Consider the following 24,135-nt stretch of genomic DNA (forward strand, 5'->3'; position numbering starts at 1 on the left):
AAGCTCGGCTCGACGGAGCCAAGCTCATGGCCACGTTGTGCGCCACATCCTGGTCGAAGTATTCGCCTCGCTCATAGTCCTTAGGATCGCCGCCGAGATTGTTGCCGAGAACGTTATGCACTTCGCTGGAATACCCCTCTCGTGGTCTGTAGAGTGCGACGCACGGAGACGAAGTCCAGAATGTGAAGCAGTACACGTCGTGGCCCGTAGTCGGGCTTTCGCTCTCCGGAACCAACGAGCACGCGTGAATACGTTCTTCCGTTATAACCAGCGAGTCGGTGAGGACGGGCTTCGCATCCATCGTCAGCAAGAAGCGGTCCAAAAGTGCCTCCTGGACGTCGGGGGCGTGATAGAGAATCCAGGGACCGATCGCCCTGTTGGACATAAGACAGGTATAAATCGCGCAAATGCACTCCAGACGCTCCTTCACGTCCGACATGAGAGCGATGCTCGAGCGGATTGCGGCGATGGCTTCGGGAACGGACATTCCGGTGATCTTCGGGATGGGAAGAGAAATGTCACCGTCCAGGCAATACAGTTTGCCCGTTTGGACACTGGATAGCGTCGATCACAACCTGTCCCAGTCTACGGCAGCCATCGGGAATAACAGAAAAGTACGCAGACGAAGGGTTCCACGTCTGAGGAGTCGGTGGTTGCTTGGGGCAATACTATCCACGTCGGCCGCGGAGATTCACCGCCTAGACTGCCGGTTCGAAGAGCTGTGCCGTCCGTACACAGTTAGAGAATACCATTTACATGTCCGGCCGACAAAACAGCAGCCGCAGAGGTGCCGTGGCCGGTGCTTTCTGTTGCGCGCCTTAAACCACTCCCAACCCGTCTCCAACCAGAGTTTTGTGAAGGGGCATAATAAATAGTGCCGTTGACAGGATTGGCGTTTGGTCACGGTGGTGATATTCTACAATTTACAACAGTCTGTACCACAGCGATTTCGTTGTGGCAGCATTAAAATTTTAAACGCACTACATACTTGTTCGGAAGTTGTGCGGCGGCGCTGCTCTACAGCCATGGCGCGCAAGAACACAGGCGGGCGCGCGGTATTTGCACAAGCCGTGGGTAGCCGCGGCCGGCCGCTGTCGCGACGGTGTATTTTCTCCTTTCTGGAGTAGCGACGGCTTCCACCACGGATTCGTTTCTTTGCGCGCTTTTTTTTTCTTTCACAAAGTGCAGCCGTTTAGAGTCTACAGCGTCTGCCTAAAGATTGCACGGTAAGTGTCAGCGTGTTCAATTATCTTTTAATTTTGTGTATCCACGAATCACCAACCACGATTTTGTTTAGAGGCGAAACTCCTTACGCCGTCGGTTCGTATGTTCCGTGTCGTCGTCGTCGTCGTAGAAACCACCTCTCGTTTAGTCCTTGAAATGCAAGCTGGATGGCGGTACTTGTATATGATGAATATGGGATGGAAAGATGCGAAAAGGTGGTACTTGGACTGCGTCCCTGCGTCCGTGTGCTTTCTTTCATTTTGTTTGTTCATTATTATTTTTTGCAGTAGCTGTGTCTTCGCCGTGCCACTGTCGTCCGTGGCGCAGGTCGCGTGAACTAATTCACACTGAAACATCCACTTTCTACAGCGACCGAAATTCCTCTGCCGCCGAAACGCAGCGTCGTTCGCTCTGGACGCGCTCCGCGCCGCCGAATATGCCATCTACTACGGGGCGAATGCGGGATGGATGCGCTGTCACCCGGTTGTTGTCGCGGCTCGCAAACGCCACTACGCTATCCGGTGGTGTATACTTCGACGATTCTCGTACGCAAGAAGCAAGAAAAGACAGTACTGCTTACTTTGCTGGCAAGTGGCCGTCTTGTAATGCACGAAGAGCAGAAAAACCACCGACGCCAGCGGCGTTGGTGGGTTCGATTTGCTCTGCAAGACCGCAACAAGCTCGGTCACGCCAACAGCAAGCTCGGTCACCTCTTCCACGAAATACGGACGCGAAGTAGGCACAGAGTAGGTTAAACTCCCGTTGGTTTCAACATTCAGTTACGTGCACTGCGGCAAAACAAGTGAGTAGGGCTTGGCCGCCATTTTTCAAAATTCCTTGACTAGCGCTCCTATTGGTCCGCAGTGACCGATTCGGCGGCAGACGCCGCAAAAATCGGTCCGAGAGCGATCGGCGCGGAGAGGGCCCTTCGGCGGATCTCGCCGCCGCCGAATCAGATTCGGAGCACTTTCGGCGGCCGGAATGCTCAGTGTGAATGCGGCCTAAGAGTGCCGATTCTCGAGATGATGATGATAATTGGGCTTTTATTTTAGTGAAATGAAATGGCGGTGATGATGATGCTTTTTGTACCGAAGCGAAACTCACCATCATTCTAGCTTCGCTGTCAAGCTGTTTTGATCGAGTGACAATGGCTGACGTCCTTTTTTTATGTAGTTATAATACGACAATGTATACTGCTCTTGTTTCAATGGCGCTCGATTATCCGTTATTTGACGATGGCGTGATGCACTAATACGTGCCACAAGAATACGAGGAAGAGAAGACGACAAAATCACTCCAAGTGCGAGATGGCTTTCCTGCCTTCGTCTGTTCTGCGAAGAATCGGTATCTATTGAACATTATTTTCTATCATGTCGTAACTAGGTAGTAATTAGGAAAACACTACTAGCTATTCTGTTTGCGAAGCTAGGTTTAAGTTTAACCAGATAAACTCAGCTACATTTTTGTGGCTCCGTTTTGGCACATTCCCACAGAGATGTACTTGATACGGTGTGCAATTTCATTCAAGCCCATAATTTCAATCATTCAACATAATGCCCACTTTTACGAATTCTCGCGATCGAAAAAAACGAAAGAAGTCGAGACGTAATTTCTAATATGCGAATAAGTATGAGACGTGCTTCCCGAATTAATTGTGTTTCGCAAACTCAGCTGCCTGGTTGGCTCCAAAAAATCAAGTTGTCGTTATTATAATAGTAATTATTTTCTTGTTTTTGATATCTCACCCTTTGGATTTTTTTTGATAATGTCTTCCGTCTTGTGCATGTTTTTTTTTGGTAAGCAATAGTGCAGTTACCATCCATATGATACTTAGATTTTCTTGGCCAATCCCCCAGAGCAGGTATGTGACATGGATTCTAGGCTACAGACAAACAAACCAGCAAACAAACAAACAAAGGCTGTGTCTGTTCCTGTTCCCGTCTCTCGAAATGACTTCTGATAAAATATGTAATCTTCATTTGGTCACCTAAAAGATCTTGGCACCTATAGCATGGACGTTTGTATGCCTGTGTTTCCAGCGGTTCGGGACGAGCGCGTTATATAAAATTAAAAAATTGGCTCCAGTTTACTCTATTCTTACATTCTTATTCGTAAACAATCACGTAGAACCTGTTACAAACGGTGTTTATTACGCGTGATATATTGTGTAGTCGATGTTGGCTTAGTACAGACAATCTCGGGTACCACGTATAAAAGTACGTAGATAACAAAGAATATTTTAACCCAATTATTTACGGCACGGGCAAAGTCAAATGACTGGGGAACCACTCTCGTAAAGTCCATCCTTTTTCTCCACTGGCACGTGCAACGATGGACACTTTGCAAAGCATATTCAGTTGAGCATTTACTTCCCGTGGGGAGAATATGCATGAATCTTGTAAAAAAAAAAATGCCAGGCCTGCGCGGAAGGCGCAGCACAGTCACAGCTAAAGCTTGAAGAGTGGCTTTTCAGGGCATTTTCTAAACACTCCTTAAGTAACTGCTGCAAGCCCACTTGCTCGGTACCCATTACGGCATTCTTAATAACAATAATTTCTGGGTAGCAGGCCGGCATACGCTATGCTATCCTTCGTCGTTCTTCTGAGAAGTGTCGTATCTGCTAAACACTGGCAATGTATTCTGTGCCAAATGTTCATGCAGTGGCTGACGATGATCAGGATTTGTACCTGAACTGGGTATGAGCCACAGTTAATAGGCGAACAAGAACAAGCTGTTGTAATGAATTGGAGCATTGGACGACCCACTCGTTACGCTATTCGCATTGTGCGATGACTGCTTGTTTTTTCGCTGTTTTAGAACGCTTTATAAGTCGTATTAACGCGATTTTCTTTTCCGACGTCAAGCCTACTTATAAGGCAAGTTTGCGAACAAGTCCCAAGCACCGGGGTGGTTCAGAGGTAGAATATTGGGCTGGCACTCAGTGGACCCGGGTTCGAGCACCACTGTGTCATTGGTATTAATTATTCTTATTTCGTGCGAATTCGTTAGGACGCCGGCGGCGGCGGTGGACAACTACGGTGCCGAGCGTTACCCATGTTATGATCTTATAACAAATATTGCTGCTAAGTAGATGATATTTACGTCAGCTACAACAACGGCTATAACAGTACGGCTTACGTCGAGCTACGCGCGACCGTTTCAAATCCTGCCCTTGCTTAGTTAAAAAACAAACAAACAAAAGGACATTAGCTACAGTTAGCAAAGAATGGGATAGGGCAATCGCTGCAAATTTTGGAAGACTAGATCCACCGGCTACCTACAACATCCTAATTCTAATCCTAATCCTACTCAGAAGTTGAACCTTCTTTCTTTCTACGTACTTTTCCGTTATTTCTGGTGGCTGCGGTAGATTCGGTCACACACTGCTCAACGCTATATGTCCAGCGTCCAAGCGGACTAACTGTACTGCTTGGACGGTGGCAGTTCTGTTTCCATCTTGAATATCACCGCAATGTCCGTTCCGGACGCCATCTCCACAATTCGCACGAGTATCGCTGTAATGTGGGACATAAAGGTGCGTCTGGAGTGCGTTTGCGCGATTTATACTTGTCTTTATGTTCGAGACGGTGATCGGTCCCTAAATTCTCTGTCACGTCCCCAACGCCGAGTGTGCGGCTCATTACGCGCTTTTGGACCGCTTCTTGCTGGAGATGGATGCGAAGTACGTCGCCACCGACTCGCTGGCTATAACCTAAGAAAGTTCCCGCGTGCTCGTTGGTTCCAGAAAACGACAGCCCGACTACGGGCCCCCGACGTGTATGCTGCTTCACATTCTAGACTTCGTCTCCATGTGTTGCACTCCACAAACCACGAGAGGGGTATTCCAGGGAAGTACACGAAGTTCTCGGCAACACTCTTGGCGGTGATACTAACGGCTTCGAGCGAGGCGAATACTTCGATCGGAATGTGGCGCACCACGTGGCCATGTACCAACAGCGCGCTGGTAAATGAAGATGAAATGTACCGGACGAAGTTCATTGAAAGATTGCGATCTTTCGGGACCGTTGCGGCACCTGGCGGAGCAGATCTGAACCACGCGTTCCTTTCTGCGTGGCCTCCGAGCTGAGTGCGAAGCACAGTCAACGCAAGCAGCGCACCAGTGTACGCGAAGGCTACTACCAGACACATCAATGACTGCGGTAACCTCTTTGATTCAAGGATTTCGCGCTGAAAGCGATTGCTGCTAAAACGAGCGAAGGCTTCCTTGTCCCGTCAGTGCGCATGCGTGAGACAAATGGACAAAGCCAAGAAAGTGTTCCTGTAGGATCTGTGCAATTCGTCGCAAACCGCCGAGTTCCATTGGCATTCCGCGGGGATAAAGCTACCAAGGAGAAAAACCGAAAGCACCCGCTTCGGGGTAGAAAGTTGTCCCCCTTGGCAATAAGAGGATAACCAAAGACGCCCTTCTGGAACTCGGTCCTAAGAACTGCGTCCACCCGAGGCTTGATAAAACTGAGTTGGTCAGTCTCGTCGGACAAGCCTCTAGGAGAACTGAGGCTGATGAAACGGAGAGCTGCATCCAACAAGGAGTCAAGCGTCTACCCAAGGAACCCGCGAAAGAAGAAACTTCAGGAATTCGGCATGTCGTGTCTGCTCCTAAAAAAAAAGCGGACATAAATTTACTCCAGTCTGACGAGGAAGGAGGATTCGCCCTGGTTCCCGAACCACTGTACGAAGAAAAGGTTGCAGCGGCTCTGTCAGGGAACTTCAGGGAACTGCGGAAAGTAGCTCCGGCAAAAGCAAAACGAGAAGGTGAGAGGCTGTATGAACCAAGCGGGGGACTCATTAGGTTGGCCCTGTCCGGGAGGACGTGCGAAAGTGCCAGCCTCTCTGTCTCTTTCACAACCAAGACCCACAAGGAGTTGTGTCTGTTTCGGAGTATGACTCTTGGAAGAAACTTGTCGGACGACATCTGCAAATGCCTTGACCATTGAAGATACGTTCCTCGTAAAAAATCATCAGGACGTTTTAGATTTTCTAGGGGATGAGTGCCCTCAAAGTGCTTGTGCGTCTTCGGCAGACGTTAAAGACTTATTTTATTCCCTACCTCAGCACATTTTGTGCGAGGAGGTGAAGTCTGCATCTAACGCTGCAGTGTGGTGGGAATAATTTTTTGTAGACTTTGTGGAACTAACGTAGATAGCTTTCTGAACTTTTATTTGCAGTTGACTTTCATCACGAGAAAACGACAAATGGTACACTCAAATACAGAGCGTGTGCATTGGGTCATGTTTAGCTCCAGTACTCAGTGGTATTTCATTAGCTCGTTATGACAAACGCATACAGCGAGGCTTGCTGAGACAAATACCGTTAAGGTATTCCTCTATGCTGATGATTTCTTAGTCATTTTATAGTGCGGAACAGTGTGACACACGGCAGGACGCCGATGAGAGTTGAGCATTATTTCTGATAACATGACTAACCTGCATGCTGACGGTTGAGTTCCCCGAGAATAACAAACTTAGATATTTAGACCGAGAGCTTCTGCCAGAACCAGAAAGATGTTTCTGCCAGAACCAGAAAGCCCTGATACATTTTAGTTAAGCGCATTCCAAGCTTATTGAGTGAGGAACTGCGAAAGCATGCGAGATGGCATCAGTGTCAAGGCTCTGTCATAACCAGGTTGAGAGCAGCTTCGACAGCCATATTAACAGACATAAGAAAGCAGTCTTTTTCCTAATCAATTGCTCTCAGACACAGAAGAGTCACTTCTGAATTAAATAAAGCAGGGAAAAATTTTGAAGCACACAATTCAGGAACAGCCAAACCCGAAAATTTCTGCCATACTTTATATGCACAAACGTTCACACTGCCTAAAAAGAATTCTTTGGAAAAAAAACTAAGGTGAAGGTTGTTTTTACAGCAAAAACCATCCAGGGTTTCTATACAAAATTATGAAAAACGAAGGATCTTCAGGTATAGGGTATTATAATAAGCTTGCAAAAATGTTCGTAGAATGTAATGTAGGTGTTGTATGTCGATTTGCTTTATCATGTGGCCGATACTACATCGGTCAGATGGGGCGCTGCATGTCTGAACTATCTCCTCAAGGAGTACGCGGATTTCAAGCGTGGATCAGTGGGCAGCCACCTGGATAGTGACTGTGCCCATTGTTAGTGCACCCCGATGCTTGATGAATGCGAAGTAATGGCAAGATTGACAAGAAGGCACGGGAAATGAAGTGTTTTTTTTTACTCGAAAGATGGTAACCGAGTGTGTAAGCGCACCATTTGGACAATGAGTACAAGTATCTTGTCACTTAAACGTAATTTAAAGATTCGTATAATAAGATGCTCTGGCACATGCGCCATCATTTTTTCGTTTCTGTGGGTCATCTTCTCGAACTCTTGGCTTTATATATACGGCCGCCATCTGTGCAATAAAGTGGTTGCAAGTGTGCGCTCTGTCCCATTTGACTTCTTTCTGAAACGTTCTGCGCACTAAGAAGGTATATTTCGTTCAAAAGAAAATCGTTTGTGGCGTTCCACTGTTTACAAGGCCCACTGTTTCCGGCATGTGATGTTTCGGCTGTCCTGCTAGAACAGATGCAACTTCGTACACCTTGCGCTGTCACCCGAGCTAGAAAACTGCTAAGCGTCGTGAAACTTGAGGAATGACATGCATGCTCGCGAAGGGGGGGGGGGGGGGGGTTGATCGCGTATGTTGCAGAGTAGAAATATCAACAATGCTTGAATTTAATTGGCCACAAGAGACACAGTTGCGAAGCAAATATACCAAAAAGCATGGGCGCATATAAAAGTTCCTTTATTCGACTTGTATTTGCCAGGATGTGTCGGCTTGCATAAGACCCAACATGTTTCATAAAACACGAAGTGCGAAGTCTTTCATCGCCTTTGTCACAGTTATGAAGGAACATGTACATAGACAGCATTAAGCCATTCTGTCGAGGCCTCGTCAATCAGCTAAGATTAAGATGTTCTACTACGCAGGTGACAACAGATGGTGAACGGATAGGATGATGCTCTCGTCCAGGTGGTGCTCACACACACAAAAGTGGCGCTCGAAAAGGAACGCGGCAAGAAATTTAATGCATAAAGCTAAAAGTGGAAATTTAGGTTAAAAATGAAACATTGAGTAAAATAATGTTCAACACAGCTGTCACTACAGCTTTAACAGGTGTGGTACTTTTCGAGATTTTCGTGGCTGCAGTGTCCGATGGGGATGCGTGGTTATTTGGAAGTCGTCAAGTGGTTTCGGCAAACTGCACAGTTCGTGAAAAATTTTGGTCCGTCAAATGACATCGTCTTGATGCTGGAAAGAAAGACAACCAATGAAGAATTGTTTCACAAATGAAATAGTTACGGTGGATAACGCATTAAACCGGCTACGGCAGTTATGAATCCAAGCAAATCGCTACTGGTAATCGACGTTACGGAAATTAGCAGTGCTAAATTCAAGGGCGCAGAAAAAGACTGTCGGGCTTGGAAGCATCGCTGTGTGTCCCGACGTTAATGGCCGCGGAACCACGTTCAGCAGAGATGTTTAGCAATGACTGTTCAATGAGCATTTTGTTTTGAGCGTTACGTTCAATTAAGCGGAAGTGTATAAATCAAGGAAACGGCATCACATAATTTTTCGTGCTTGATAATTATACGCTGAATTCGGGATTGTCCAAGGAACGCTACACCAATAACGGTATAATTAAAATGAGCGTGTTCAGCCAGATCTACTCGGTTACTATTCGCGAAAGCACACCTGTTTGTGACGTTTGCTACAGAGATCACGGGCTTAAATTCTCTTGGCAGAGCAACTACGCCATACATAGAAAGAGAATAACCCGCAAAAATGACTTACGGTATAAAGTCGGTGGCCGAAAAGGAGGGACAGTTCACCGCGTTGCCCACGGATGGCATGGGAGACAGCCGGCGGCTGCATCACGGGAACAATTGGAGGACGCCAGCATACAGCGACCTCAGGTCTCGATAAACGCCGCAACGGTAGCTTCGTGGCGGATTTCCCAATGTCTGTCGGAGGACGGTTTCGAGTAACGGCGAATGTATGTCGGGAGTTTCGTGTATGGCTACGCAGGGCTTTGTGTACCAGTCGACGAACAAGTAAGGCCTGAAGTCCCTGCCTCTCTCTTCTTCGGGGACGAGCAGGCAGGTGCAACAGACGTTTTCCGTCGCCTTGGCGAACACGCCGTGGACGCGTCTCTGCCGCATTTTTTTCAGGATGTCGCCGACGATATCAGTGGGGTCCTCCCTACGGTCAGCGCGATAGAGAACCCAGGACCCTATGACGCCCAGGCCGGCCATGCAGGTGAACAAGTGGGCCGCGCAGTCCAGACGGTCGCGCAGAGCGGCTATGGATTCCAGATGGGCGCGAACCGCGCTGACTGCTTCTGGTACAGACTTGTCGGCGAGCTTTGGAAGGTCGGTGAAGCCGTCGTTGTCCAAGCATCGCAGTTCGTGTTGCGGCACTCTCGAAAGGTGTGAGCACAGCACTTCCACGTACGCCATGGCTGCCAGTGACCCTGAAGGCGCCTATGGAAGCTGAATGTTGCGTGGGGTGTTGGCCTATGGCTAGAGGGAACCCTCAGTGTACTTGCTGTTGTGACGGTGTACTTGATGCGACCTGGAAGGGTGAAAAGAAAAAGCTTGCGTTCACCTCCCGTTAGTCAGATGTCGAGCCTGAGGTTAAAAAGTTTCCGGCCGATGGGGCGTTTGAACATACTTTTTTTTTCAGGAGTACGGCGACAGGCTCCGCTTCGTTCGAGCGTTGGCGGCGGATTGCAATGCAATGCCTCGCCGCAAGGACTTTAATGCACATGCTTACTCGGCCACTGGTCACGTGTCTGATAATGGATTTAGCTGGAAGGGGCGTCATTCTGATAAAAAGAAATTACAAGCAGCCGTACATACACGCGCTTAAGGGCTGTGATGTAATGTCCGAGAGGTGTTTATAAACCAGGATCTTTCATATCTAATTGCGAAGAATTTCTTAGCGAACTTCGGCGAGTTTGACCCTATCTGTCTAACTATCTAATTAGCTGCCTACGACTTTAAGCTCTTCTGGCCGCTGAGATAACGGAATATATACCACATTTAGTATGGCATAACATGACTCTATGATAGGCATAACTAACTAGTCATATCATGAATATCATGACATGTATGTCATGAATGTCGGGATTTACATGTCATGGTCTTGCTGTTACTGCGGTCGTTTCGTCCACATGTAATATCGCGAAACTGGTATGGCACGACATGACTGCATGGCGAACGTAATTTACAGGCCCTCATGTGGATATCATCGCATGCGTGTCATGTAAGAACATGACTGCGTGCCACGCTCATGATGCGCTCGCGGCCTTTTCGCTAGCTTCACATGCACCAAATCTGCTGTTACGTGACGTGCATGGACGACGAAGGTAAACGACACGTCCAAACATGATAATCAGGATATTGATGTTATGTAAAACATGACGACATGCTACGTTCATAGCGCGGTCGCAGCCGTTTCGCTAACTTCACAAATGCCAAATTTGGTGTTACGTGACGTGAATAGATGACGAAGGTAAATGGAACGTCCAAACAAGATAATCATGACATGCGTGTCATGTAAAACATCACTACATGCTACACTCATAGCGTGCTCGCGGCCGTTTCACCGGCTTCAGATACACCAAATTTGACATTGCGTGACTTGAATGGACGACGAACAAAAATTTCAGGCGTGAACATGATAATCATGACGCGGAAGTCGTATACGGCATCATTTACCTCCACCTCGTAACATTGTGCTGATTTTAAAGTGACATATCAACCTTCCTCATTCGTGCTTCGCATGTCATCAATTTCCAGTGCACGTGGTTGGTTGTTCCTCAGAGTCTTGGCGCAAACCATCACGGAGGGATCTGCCAATTTTTCATAACTTCGTTTTTCATTTCTACTGTTTCGTATATATGCGGTGCCTAATCCCGCTAGTCGGATGTCGCATATATGAGGCGTAACATGTCCCATATATGACGCGTAACGTATAAGAGGCGTTCGATTATGAATCAAATCGGCAGTTTTTGTTTTTCATTCTAGCAAGTTCGAGTGATTGAATGATTTTTAAAAATACCCATCATTTGCATAAACACTTCATGTAGCCCCGCCACGGTGGTCTAGTGGCTAAGGTACTCGGCTGCTGACCCGCAGGTCGCGGGTTCGCATCCCGGCGGCGGCGGCATTTCCGATGGAGGCGGAAATGTTGTAGGTCCGTGTGCTCAGATTTGGGTGCACGTTAAAGAACCCCAGGTGGGCGAAATTTCCAGAGCCCTCCACTACGGCGTCTCTCATAATCATATGGTGGTTTTGGGACGTTAAATCCCACATATCAATCAATCAATCAATCAATCAATCAATCAATAAATGAATCAATCCATGGTGTCGTCTTCGACTGCGCGCATTCGCAACTCATGTGAATTTTCCAGCGGCATATAAACGTCTGCACATCACATTGAAGACAGTGCAGCAAATGCTACGAGAATTATACGTATTCACAAAAAGCGAGTACAAGGCATCACAAAGCACGGATGAATCCTTACGAATCAGATCAGTATTGAATAATATAAATTGTCGGCGTATCTGCGTGACACACTGCAAATGTCTTCCGTTGGCATTTTTTTTCGTGCATAACGTCGCATTTTCAGCGCAGCCTAAGAAGTGCTAGGGTCTTTAAAATTACGTGTCTCTGTATTGTCTTAAATGAAACACATCACCTTATACGCACGTATTGATGTTACGCCTCAGATATGCGTAATATTCGCTATATTTGATCGGCAATGTTCGCAAGTATGAACGCAGCCACCAGTGCAAGATAGATGGGCGTTCAGCAAGCGCTTAGTTTTGGCCGTATGGGTGAATCGTTTCGTGAGACAGAAAAATGGACCAAAATGTCTGGGTTCACGTATCCGAAAAAAAAAAAGACTGTCGTCTTTAATAATATTTAGAGTTTAACGTCCCAAAATCGTGATATAATTATGAGGTGCTGTTAGTGGAGAGCTCTGGAAATTTCGACCATAACTTTCTTTAAAATGAGCACTGACATTGCACAGCAAACGGGCCTCTGCTATTTCGGCCCCACCAAAATGCGACCGCCGCGATCGGGATCCAATCCACGGTGACCTTTGCTTCCGCAGCTGAGCACCCTAACGACGGAGCCACCGTGGTAGGCAGAAGAGTATTCAAGCATTTTCCTATTCATTGAGACATCGTATGTTTATTGTATGGAAAGGACAGTGGGCTTGTTATTTCCTTCACATCACGATTAGGGCAACCATATGTTGTCCGTTCTCGGCTGAGACATTAGGCCATGTCGAACGGAAGACTTCTGTTTTTTTTGCAAGTACACAATGCAAAATATATGAAATCGTCGCAGGCAGTATCATGTACATGTACGGTGCAACTTTGCTCAGCATTTCTATTGCAGCTTTTGAAGAATCGGAGGAGGTGCAACCGCAACCAGTTTTAGCTTGCCACTGCATCGACGCATGCAGTGACAATTCTGGCGGTGTCCTGTTGACACATCTTGTTCCCTGATTGCGGGTTTCTCTTCACCACTTCATCTAACTTCAGTTCTGCCCGATGCTGGAAAAGAGAAAAACAGTAAAAAAATGCGTTTTGAACAGCCAATTGTATTAAAGCGTGAAACTTAAAGAGACTCATTTTTAGTTGCGCATAATTATTGCTGAATAACATTTATAGGATTTCGAGAGCTCTGCAGAAAGTTCGCCGGCATGCATGAAAACACGGTAACTTTCGTTAATGCCACCACTGTTAATAAGAAAAACTGGATAACCAGGACATCTTTTGGGGTTCTGACCAGAATATGCATTCTTTGATGGCATCAAACTCCCATTAACTTGTTATCAGTTGAAAAATCCTGCCAATTCCGATATTTATCAGAACACGTATAGCGTCGCAACTGTGCTGCACAATGGAGCGAAAACGGCGTTCGAGAACGACCGAAACGGCGGCGTTCCTTCAGAAGTCGTCGTCACCATCTGCAATCTTCCCGCAATCGTGTTGTTGGAAACCAAGGCTTCAGTGGCTGCGGAAAACACCTTTGATTTTATATTTTCCCCGGCGCACTCGGACTGCATGGCCATTATCTGTGATCCCGCAGGCAGTGACGAGTGAAAACTGCGACAAGCAGCAGCTTCGCATCCTTTCGAAAGTTTGTAGCCTCCAGAGTCGTGATAACGTCATAAAGCGATGATCGCATCACTCGTATCTACGCTGCCGAAGGAAGGCGCCAGTCAATTTTCACTTTTAAGGAGGCGCCAAAGCCTTCACGCCTTGACGCGACCAATCTAGGGCCATGGGCCTTTTATCGAAAAGGTGGAAGAGGCGGCTGGAGTGAGACGCTGTGTGGACGTATTTCGCATGAGCTCCGGCCCGGTGACCGACTATCGGCGGACGCGCTGTGTTCTGGACTTGCTGTCAGTGGGCTCGTCTGCAAGCGGTTGCCCTGTACCTACGGACACCACTCGTTTAGGCAAGTTTGTCCCCGTTTTTGGAGTTTCCGAAATTTTCCTATCAACCCCGCGGTGGCAAGGCTAGGCCTATCTGCTAGGCCAAGCCTGGGCCGCGTCGCCGGGCGTCTGACTTGCGCCCGGTGACCGTGGGCTTTGTTGGGCTGAAGATGGAATACTACGTCGAAGGGGAGACTATAACACCCGAAGATTTTGAAGCGGGAGAGTGGGCTCCAGTGCTGACGCCACAGGACCGATTTAAGAAGACTCAGCATGGCGACAACGCCAAGAGTAAGCCTTGCGAGACGCAGGCCGGCAGCGACGGGCGCAAGACGCACGGAGTGCAGCAAGTCAAGCGGGGGAAAGCGCCGGTGTGGAAGAAACGCGGACTGTTTCTCAAGTTGCCAGCCACGGATTTCAAGATTGTACAGGCCCCAGAACTGGGACTTGAGTGTTGTGACAGCGAGAGAACTCGGATGTGCACTGAGAGCAGCAGCGCGTCTAACGAGTGCGATTGCCGCGGAAGAAGACATTGTGCGGGTTAATGGCACAAACAACACGTTGACGGTGAGCACACCGTGCATAAATCGCAGTGGGGCATATGCGACTGTGAAGACGCTCAAGCTGGGTGATCGTGATCTGCCGGTTTCGGCGTTCGTGGCGCCTTTGGAGAACTCCGTGCGGGGAGTGATATACAATGCTTATGATGAATGCCCAGTGGAAGAAGTTCGGGCGGGATTCCTGAAGAAGAATGAAGGCATAGACATTCTGGACGCGAGACCTCTGGGAAAGTCAAAGGCGATTCAGATTACGTTCGGGGGAAAACGCATACCCCGGCAGATTACTTACTGGAACTGTCTGTACGCTGTGATCCCGTACAGGAATTTAGTCGAGACCTGCTACAACTGCAGACGAGTTGGACATCGAGACGACGTTTGCTATCGTCCGAAGAGCAACCTATGTCACCGTTGCGGGAAGGACCATCCTGCCCCACCAGAAGGAGAGCCACCTACGTGCACGCCGGACTGCATCGTGTGCCATGGTGCGCATCACACAGGGAGCCGGAACTGCAAGTTTCGCCTGGCTCGCAAGCCACCGACAGGCCGGCAGCAGAGCATCGAAAGAGAGAGCGAAGCTGGCAACGATAAGCGGTCCTCGAGGGCCACGAAGCGGTCACCGAGGGGTAAAGAAGGCACAAGCAAAAGCAGGGACTGGTCGAGTTCCTTCCCGCCATTGCCAGTGCGCGGGGGCGGCCAAGATGGTGGACGAGCATCCAGTACCAACAGCTACGCACGCTACACCAACAAAAAGGTGAGCTTGTCAAGCACGGCCTCCCAGAACGAAACCGCTCGAGAGAGGGAGTTAGCAGAGCTGGTTCAGCGACAGGGAGACTTGATTAAAAGAATGGAAAACAGAATTGCAGAGATGGAACGCGCACTTAGAAACGACCAACGGCAGGGGACACAGGCACCAGCAGTGCAAGGCTGACAGAAAAAATGACGCAATAGGCGTCTGCTCGCGTACAGGAGTGTGCAGCTATGGAAGTGGAGAATCGGGGACAGTGAAGAGACCACTGCTGGGGAATGAGGTAGCTAACGCAAAACGATTAGCCGAAACGTCACCAGTAGACATGCCACAGCCTGTTTTTAAGGTCATTAGTCTTAAGTGGGATGTAACAACACTTGCGGATAAAGTAGGCAAACAAGGGAAAAGACAGGATAGGTTGGAGGCTCGAGTCGAAAAGATCGAAGCCAGATTAGACACAATAGAGGAGCGTCTCGGCATGCTCTCAACTGAATTTAGGGATTCCCAAACCCAGGTCATGGGCATGTTTCAGCAGCTTCATACTCTATTGGAGGCAAGACTGCCTCCCGTGGGTGGCCAAGTGCCATTGTCAACCTGGTGCCTCATCATGGCGCCTCACCAGCAAATTGAGGTTTGGCAGTGGAACTGCAGGGGCTTTCGTCAAAAGCGGGGTAACCTGCAGTTGCACGTACAAAATCTGGACAGTAAACCAGACATAATAGCCTTACAGGAGGCTAGTGGTTCCGTAAAATTACCTTGATTTAAGGCATTTACAGCGCCAGGAATTGATTCAAGGGGCGTATCACGCGTCTTCACAGCCGTGCTAGTCCATCGCAATATCACTGCCATTCAGCATTCCGTAGATAGCAGCGGGGAAGACTATGTCCTGCTAGAGATTTTGCCTAAACGAAAGTATGAGAAGAGTCTGTTTTTACTTAATGTGTATAGTTCTCCAAAATATAAGGTATTGGGCTTGCCACAACTCCTGATTCAAACTCAACGGATAGCAGCTCGCGCTCCGCTTATAGTGGTAGGAGATTTCAATGCGCCTCACGCGGAGTGGGGTTATATTCGAGCCAGCCCAAACGGCAATCGGCTTTGGCAAGTTGCCCGGGATCTGCGATGGACGCTGTTAAACAATCCACAAGATAATACGAGGATGGGCAACAGCATAAGCATGGATACCTCCCCAGACCTTACGTTTTTTAGAGGCATCAGTAATGTAAAGTGGATTAACACGGGAAAAGCTCTAGGAAGTGATCACTATATCCTTTCCACGACGTTTAGCGCTGCGAAGCATAAAGACAAAGTGAGGGGGCATAGAATTACAGATTGGGACAGATTTAGGAAAAACAGCAGACACTGTAAACGGGAAAATTAATGACCTAGATGGATGGGTACAGGCGCTCAAGGAGGATGTAAATAATACCACTGTAGAAGTGCCAGTCGAGCAGGAGGGGTTTACCGCTGACTCGAGACTATTACACATGTGGGAAGCGCACGCGAGTCTCTTGAGAAGGTGGAAGAAGCAAAAACATAATGGCGTCCTTCGCACAAGGACTGCCAAGTTAGAACGTAAAATCGAAAATTATACAATTAAGTTGCAAGCCAAGCAGTGGGGCCAGATTTGTGATCGCATGAGTGGACAGTTTGGATGCAAAAAGACATGGCAGCTGTTAAGGCATCTTTTAGATCCGGCAGCAACAAAATCGGCGCAACGAGAACAAATGACTCGGTTAATGCATCAATATGATGGCACAATTGAAGAGTTTATACAGGAACTCCGGAATCGGTACATAACTGATGGAGTAGACGGATGCTTACCACACTACTCGGGGGTGGAAAACTCAGACCTAGATGAAGAGTTCACAATTGCGGAGGTGGAGTTTGCCATGGGGCAGCTGCGTACTACGTCTGCCGCAGGTCCAGACGGAGTTACTAATAAAATGCTGAGAAACCTAGATTTCAAATCGGTCCGGGCGATCACTGACTTGATAAATGAGTATTGGGTGGCCGGGGAGATCCCAGCGCAATGGAAGCAAGCTAGGATTATATTTATTCCGAAGCCAGGCAAGAAAATCTGCTTGGAGAACCTGCGCCCCATATCGCTGACATCATGCGTGGGCAAATTGATGGAGCACGTGGTTCTCAACAGGCTTCAGAATGCAGAAGACAAGGCCATCTTTCCCCCAACCATGATAGGTTTCAGGGCCAATTTGTCCACAGAGGATGTCATGATACAGTTCAAACATGATGTAGTCGATCCCGGGCATGGCACGGGCACCAAAGCTGTATTGGGGCTTGACCTGAATAAAGCTTTCGACAATGTTTCGCATGAGGCAATATTGAATAACCTATCGGAAATTGGCCCAGGGGTCAGGACATTTCGCCACATCAGATCATTCTTGGAGGGCCGAACCGCAGAAATTTCAATAGGAGATATCAAATCGGACTCATTCGCGTTGGGAAGCAAGGGACGCCGCAAGGTTCAGTTTTGTCACTGTTCCTGTTTAACATCGCCTTAATTAAAATACCGCCGAGGGTGGAGGAGATACCGGGACTCAAACACACATTTTATGCAGATGATATTACTCTATGGGTAACCAGGGATAGTGACGCGCATCTGGAAGAAACATTTCAACAGGCAGTTATATTGTCGAAGAGTTGGCAGGGGAGGCGGGACTTTCATGCTCTCAGCCCAAGTCCGAGCTCTTTGTGGTTCGGGACAAACCCAGAGGGCTACATGCAAGACACTATATTCCGCCACCGCCGTTAGAGGTAAAGGTAGGGGGTAGGCCGGTAGCTGAAGCTCAAACGATTAGAATTCTTGGCCTATATCTGCAAACTAACAGGAAGAATAGGGTGGCCCTTGAAAAACTTAAGACCACGGTCAATGCTACTGTCAGGCTAATCAGAAGAATCGCTAACCGTAAGAGCGGGGTTAAAGAAAAAGAACTCTGTAAGCTGGTACAGGCGTTTGTGCTCAGCAGGATTACTTACGCGACACCTTATATGAAGTTAGATGCCGCAGAAAAAGGTAAGGTCGAGGCTATGATCCGGCAAGCTTACAAGGCAGCGCTTGGGTTGCCTAACAACGCGCTTACAGAAAGGCTGTTAAAACTAGGGGTACACAACACCCTGGATGAATTATGGGAGGCGCATCTGGTGATGCAGCACGCTAGTCTTTCGACAACCAAAGCGGGCAGGATCATATTGGAAAGGATTGGCATTGGAGCAGAGGCTCCCACTGGGGACACTAAAATTCAGGTGCGGCGAGAGTTACATGAGGCTCTGTACATAAAACCGTTGCCCAAAAATATGCATTCCAGTCACCATACGCAGCGCAGGCAGGCAAGAGCCAGAGCTTTACACGTTGAGTACGGCGAGTACAAAGCGGCAGTCTATACAGATGTCGCGGAATATAAGGACAAAGACGCTTTAGTGATTGTGGTGGTGGACAGGCGGGGGCGCTTGGTCGCCTCTGGATCGGTCAAAACCTGTTCCTCGGAAACTGCAGAGGAAGCGGATATAGCGCTATCTATAACTGATTCGCAGTCAGATTTGATTTTCAGTGATTCAAAGACAGCCATCCGAAATCTGGCGAGGGGCAGAATATCGGCGACCGCCGCACGATTTCTGCATGGGGCCACGGGACGAGAAATTAGAGAAACAGAAATTGTCTGGGTACCAGCACACTCTGGGAACCCTGGGAATGAGGCTCACCTGAATGCTCGAGGTTTCGTCAGCCGGGTAGGTAAGCCGCCAGTTCCGGGGAGGTCCGCGAGAGATGGGCTGGTGTCCTTTCATGACATAACGAATCATTATAAACTAGAGCGGAGGTTTTATCCGCCCCCACACAAGCGGTTGACTAAGGCGCAGGAATGGCGAAATGGCGAATGGCGTCTGGCGAAAACTGCAGACGCGATCTTTTCCCAACCCTTATGTGTTGAACAAAATGTACCCGGAGGAGATTAAGCCGCAATGCAAATGGTGTCAGGCTGTGGCAACATATGATCACATACTTTGGGAATGTAGCATAGTGCCGCCGCCGGTGGATAATATGCGTGATCCCTCCCTTGAGCACCGGGAGGCCCTGTTGACCAGCTCAGACCCAGTCGTCCAGTTAAGTGTCGTGGAGTGGGCCACACAGGTCGCCGCCAACCTTGGGTTGATGGCCATCTAACACGGAATCATCCTCAGTTGCTTTCTGACGAAATAAAGTTTTTCCACCCATCCATTGTAGCCTCCATCCATCATTGAGCCTCGCTATACATCAGCACCAGCGTTCAGCAGTTTTGTTTCGACTGCGCACGAAGACCACGAGCGTTTCTCCAGACTTGAGCAACCACTACGATCGTGTTATCCGCGACCGTGGATGCGGCTTTCAACTATGGCTTCCTTTCTATTCTAGACGATGCGCGTGCAATCTCGCAAAACTCAAACATAGGGAAGATGTTAGCTTCAGCAGCGGTCCACATGTCGACTTAAAGCTCGCTTGCTGCATTGGAATGGACGAGTGACACGTAGCCGGCCAGTTTTTGCTTGTGACGTAATCATAAAGAGGCGCATGCGCAGAACCCATCTCACTCACGGACTTGTCGCGCTCACGCCATCCTAAGACCCGAAAATCGAAACCTGGCACGGGTAATCAAGACGTCTTATGTCACCAGCTACACGTCGCAGACGCAGTGTGGGGCCGCGACCTAGTATTACAGACAAACATTGTTACATTATGGCGTTCTATAGAGGGGTGACTCGGAAAGCCCTCTCACACGTGAAGAGCCACAGCTGGCAGTTCCCACGTTGGGACAGCTGGCCATAGCTGACCCCCACGTCTCGGTCATTCTGGACGGCCCGCAGCGAGCGGTGAGCTCGGAACTCTTGAGCGCCTCCTCCCACTCCGCTTCCGTGGTGAGACGATCGTTGTGCTGTAACGAGGAACACCGCCAGAGCATGCAGAAGGGGTCTCCGCAATCCGGCAGATCGAGTTCGTAGGAGCCCACGTACCAATACTGAGTCTGGCTTAGCTGGTATAGAAACCGATTTGCAACATGCAAAGGGGTGAAAACTGTGAGCCCGGAAGAGCTTGACGTGAAGCGGGGGAAAGACCCTGCTGTTGATCTCACTGTCCTTAGTCGCCTTGTTCAATGTCTGTAGTAAGTATACTTGTAGAGCTCCGCGTCCTCACATGCGAGCACCGTTAAACTACCGCAGTGGGCAAGTTTGTGCGTGCGACGTGGGTCGTCGGGACCACGTCTCGCCTAATTTGAATTTTCGCCTCGTGTGGAGTCCCTCGCATTTTGCCAACACCGCCTGCGTTTCACACAATCAGATCTCAAACTCTTCTATCCCTCCGAGCACATAAACGGCCTTCTCAATGACCCTATAGGAGACCTGGGGTCACGGGTAAAACTCGCTGTCATCGTCACGTACGCTTGGTGGTGGCGCTGCGTAATAAAGCGTGGGTTCAGAGCGCGCTTCGACGTAAGACGCAAGTATCTTGAGCCGCGGTCACATGGCGCACGTCATGCGACCGTGGCTCAATGTCGGAATGAAGACTCCGACAATAATTGCAGCTTTTAAACTTCTCTTATTTTAGTTCGTGCTCCTTTGTGTCTGTGCGGTTCACTGCAATTGTAGAGTGGCAGTTTGTTTGCGCTCGTCTTTGCGTGTCCTTTTTGCTTGTGAAGCCGCTCGCCGTTGTTTGCGTGACTTTGCAGCAGTTTGTTGCTTTAGCTTTCATTTCTTCGCCCTTGTGACGAAACTATGCACAATAAGCGCTTAACAACGTATCTCGTTTCCTATGACAAAAGATTAGCCATGTTCTTTCATGCCCACAAGTTTCCACCTTCCCCCAAACATCTACCTAATTTAGTTACGTTCAAAAGGCGAGAACCACGGCAAGATTGTAAGCGTACAGCCTCATCTGTCTCTGCAATGGCCATACTCCACAGCTAAAATGTTCGCTCCCGTCTAAAACCTTCTCGCCGGTTATCATATTTCGTAGGTGGCGTAAGAGTGGCTATGTCGGCCCTTAATGGCCAGCGTTGCCGTAACAGTTGGCGTCGATTCCAGGTCCCCGAAAGTGCGACTGTCCAGAGCTTCCCAACGTGCCTCCAGGACTGAAAATCGAGAAGCGCAGAACGTCCTCCCGGTGGTTGGAGTACTGCGACGCAAGGCAGCTTGTTCCGTGCGGTGAAGCAGCGAAGTTCATGGCATGCCCGGCCTTCGATGGCGACCAACCAACAGGTATGCCGGGCTTTCCCGAGTTTCCTTCGTGCACCGCACTTCTTGGCTTCTGCACCGTGTATGGTCAATAAGTGTTTCCCCAGCTCATGGGTGGCCTGTAGCGTCTGCGCCAGTATAGTAGCTTCCGTGGTCTGATCGCACCTAGTTCGATCAGCTGGCAGTATGTCTGGACCATGCAACACAGGCGTCTCTCCAGGACTGTTATACGTTCCAGGTAGGCGCGAATAGCACTCACAGCCCTTATCAAGGTCATGGCTCTCGCTTTGGGAAGTCCAAAGTGAATCGTTCGTCGATGGAGCATAGCGTATTCGCTGACAAGCTCGAAAGGTGGAAGCACAGTGAGTTCCAGTCGGTCGACGTCATTCCCGGCGGCGAATGAGGGTCTAGCTTCGACCACGACACTCACACACTGTTCTTTTCAGCGGGGATAGACGCTGCGAGTCTTTGGCCTATCGTTATTTTGGCACATCTGAAGAATGACATCAACCAGACAAACCCGCTGTGCATGGCGTCGAAAGAACGTTTCCTGTAACATATAGTTTGGAATGATCATTGTCTATAAACGTAGCAACAGAAAAAAAAAAGAAATGCCAAGCTGGGTTATCAAGTTAGACAAGCTGATGTGCTCGAGAGTGTATCAAAGGCCTGTAACGTAGTTTGCTGTATCATTTCATGAATGGACAAAACTGAGGCGTTTCCTGCGCATTCTAGTATGTTAGTTCCGTCGATGATACGATAGAGCATCATGAAAAATCTGGCATGGGCAGAGTGGCTGCACTAGCTACCACAGGGGGAAAATATCTGGATGCGAACACGCTTTCACAGCACATAGAGAAAACTGCCTAGGTTCGATACAGCTTAACCTTTCGTATTGAAATTTAAGCATACAACCACTGCGCCAATTCGATAAGAAGCCATATACGTAATTTCCAGGATAACAATGGGATCGCGAGGTGTCGTGTAGAAAAAATAAACAGCGCTGGATGGATCGGGACTCAAGAAGAGGACACAACAGAGGTGCTGATGGATACTGTGACGTTTTTTCTTCAAGCAATATGAGTAACCTATTACGGAAAGACTTTGTTGGATGCTGGCGTCTGTGTCGTGTCCTCTTGGGTGTACATGTTCATCGAGACCATTTTTTTTTGTCGACGCTACATTTCCAACAAACCCAAATTTCAGCAGTGCTAAATTACAAAGAGATTATACAAAGGAAAATATAGGAAGAAAGCGTTTGAGGAGCAACAGGCCGGAGATTTTACAGGCGTCTTTGACTCCATCATGATCAAGCTCTTCACCCTTACCAGTCCCACTGCAGGTCAAAGGCCTCCAACCTTGTCCTGTGCTTGTTGCGGCCACGCTGTCCTCGCGGTATTGTATTTAATGGCGCGACGTAAGAAGATGTTGGCGCACAAAAACAACGCCGGCTACTCCTTATCCCTTAGAGGTATCTAACATATACACTTCAAATGAATGCGTTCGTTCATAATCTTAAACTTTGGTAGCACAGAATCGATGAGGACAGGAAGGAACAGCGTTCTGCCTTGTATTTTTGGTTTTCTTTCTGTTCTCACTGATGTTGCGACAGTGCACGTAGGGTACAAGTGTATGTGCGGAGGAAGTCCATAGCTGATTGATTTGTGGGGTTTAACGTCCCAAAACCACCATTTGATTATGAGAGACGCCGTAGTGGAGGGCTCCGGAAATTTTGACCACCTGGGGTTCTTTAACGTGCACCCAAATCTGAGTACACGGGCCTACAACATTTCTGCCTCCATCGGAAATGCAGCCGCCGCAGCCGGGAATCGAACCCGCGACCTGCGAGTCAGCAGCCGAGTACCTTAGCCACTAGACCACCGCGGCGGGGCAAAAAGTCCATAGCATATACAATATACACAACTAGCACAACTAGGTAGCACAACTAGGTAGAACACAATAGCACAACTGGGTAAAACATGAGATTTCAAAATGTCTTCGACAATCACACATATGTGCATATATGATGTTGTTAACTGATTGAAGAGCAACTGATGCATACAGTCAACAGTCACATAAAATATATGTTGCCGTTTTATAAGAAAGAAAAAGAAAAAACTTAACTGCACTTATATCGGCAAAGAATTATCCTCAAGTGTCTTCTCAATCTCATCTGCCTGCCTGACTTTGTGGTTTCCCTGGAACCCTTGCCTCTTCTTAAACTAAGGGGAAGTTAAAAATAATATATCTAGTTTCAGCGCAAGATGATGATGTCACTCCTGAAATTGCGAAAAAAAGAGTAGTTTTTTCAGAAGCTTCTCATGTTGATATGGTCATCGCCAGCAGAGCTCTCCCTGTGGTACTTATCTCCTGCAAATAAAGAAAGAAACGATCATTTCAGCTTTGAAATGTGGTCACCACAGTAACATCAACATCATCATCATCAGCCTGATTACGTTCACCGCAGGACAAAGGCCTCTTCCATGTTCCACCAGTTAACTCGCCCCCCCCCCGTGCTTGCTGCTGCCAATTTATGCCCGCTAACTTCTTAATCTCATCTGTCCACCTAACCTTCTGTTTCCCCCTAACTCTCTTGCCTTCTCTGGGAATTCAGTTAGTTGCCTTTATTGACCAGCGGTTGTCCTGTCTACGCGCTACATGCCCGGCCCATGTCCATTTCCTCTTCTTGATTTCAACTATTATATCCTTAACCCTCGTTTGTTCCCTAATCCACTCCACTCTCTTCTTGTCTCTTAAGGTTACACCTACCATTTTTCTTTTCATTTATTGCTGCGTCGTCCTCAATTTAAGCTGAACCCTCTTTGTAAGTCTCCAGGTTTCTGCTCCGTAGCTAAGTAGCGGCAAGATACAGCTGTTAT

At 48.3% G+C, this 24,135-nt stretch overlaps 1 protein-coding gene across 2 annotated transcripts; it reads right to left on the reverse strand.

Annotated features, from left to right (window-relative positions):
* Positions 1–7,989: 7,989 nt before the first annotated feature.
* Positions 7,990–10,045, reverse strand: LOC142769084 (uncharacterized). Of its 2 annotated transcripts, XM_075871940.1 has the most exons (3): positions 9,940–10,045; positions 9,061–9,840; positions 7,990–8,517 (listed from the first exon to the last, which is right to left on the reverse strand). In XM_075871940.1, exon 2 carries the CDS (start codon positions 9,723–9,725, stop codon positions 9,141–9,143), a length of 585 nt encoding a protein of 194 aa, XP_075728055.1. In that variant the 5' UTR covers positions 9,726–9,840; positions 9,940–10,045; the 3' UTR covers positions 7,990–8,517; positions 9,061–9,140. The 2 variants fall into 2 exon arrangements, with proteins under 2 accessions (XP_075728055.1, XP_075728056.1); XM_075871941.1 differs by having other exon boundaries at positions 9,061–10,019.
* Between the last annotated feature and the right edge of the window lie 14,090 nt (positions 10,046–24,135).

The sequence above is a fragment of the Rhipicephalus microplus genome, chromosome 8 (genome assembly GCF_043290135.1).
Source record: "Rhipicephalus microplus isolate Deutch F79 chromosome 8, USDA_Rmic, whole genome shotgun sequence".
In the NCBI taxonomy this organism is placed as follows: Eukaryota; Metazoa; Arthropoda; class Arachnida; order Ixodida; family Ixodidae; genus Rhipicephalus; species Rhipicephalus microplus.

What these genes read in the sequence shown, in the direction of transcription:
- LOC142769084 (XM_075871940.1), bottom strand. Translation starts at nt 9,725, where the DNA reads ATGGCGTACGTGGAAGTGCTGTGCTCACACCTTTCGAGAGTGCCGCAA.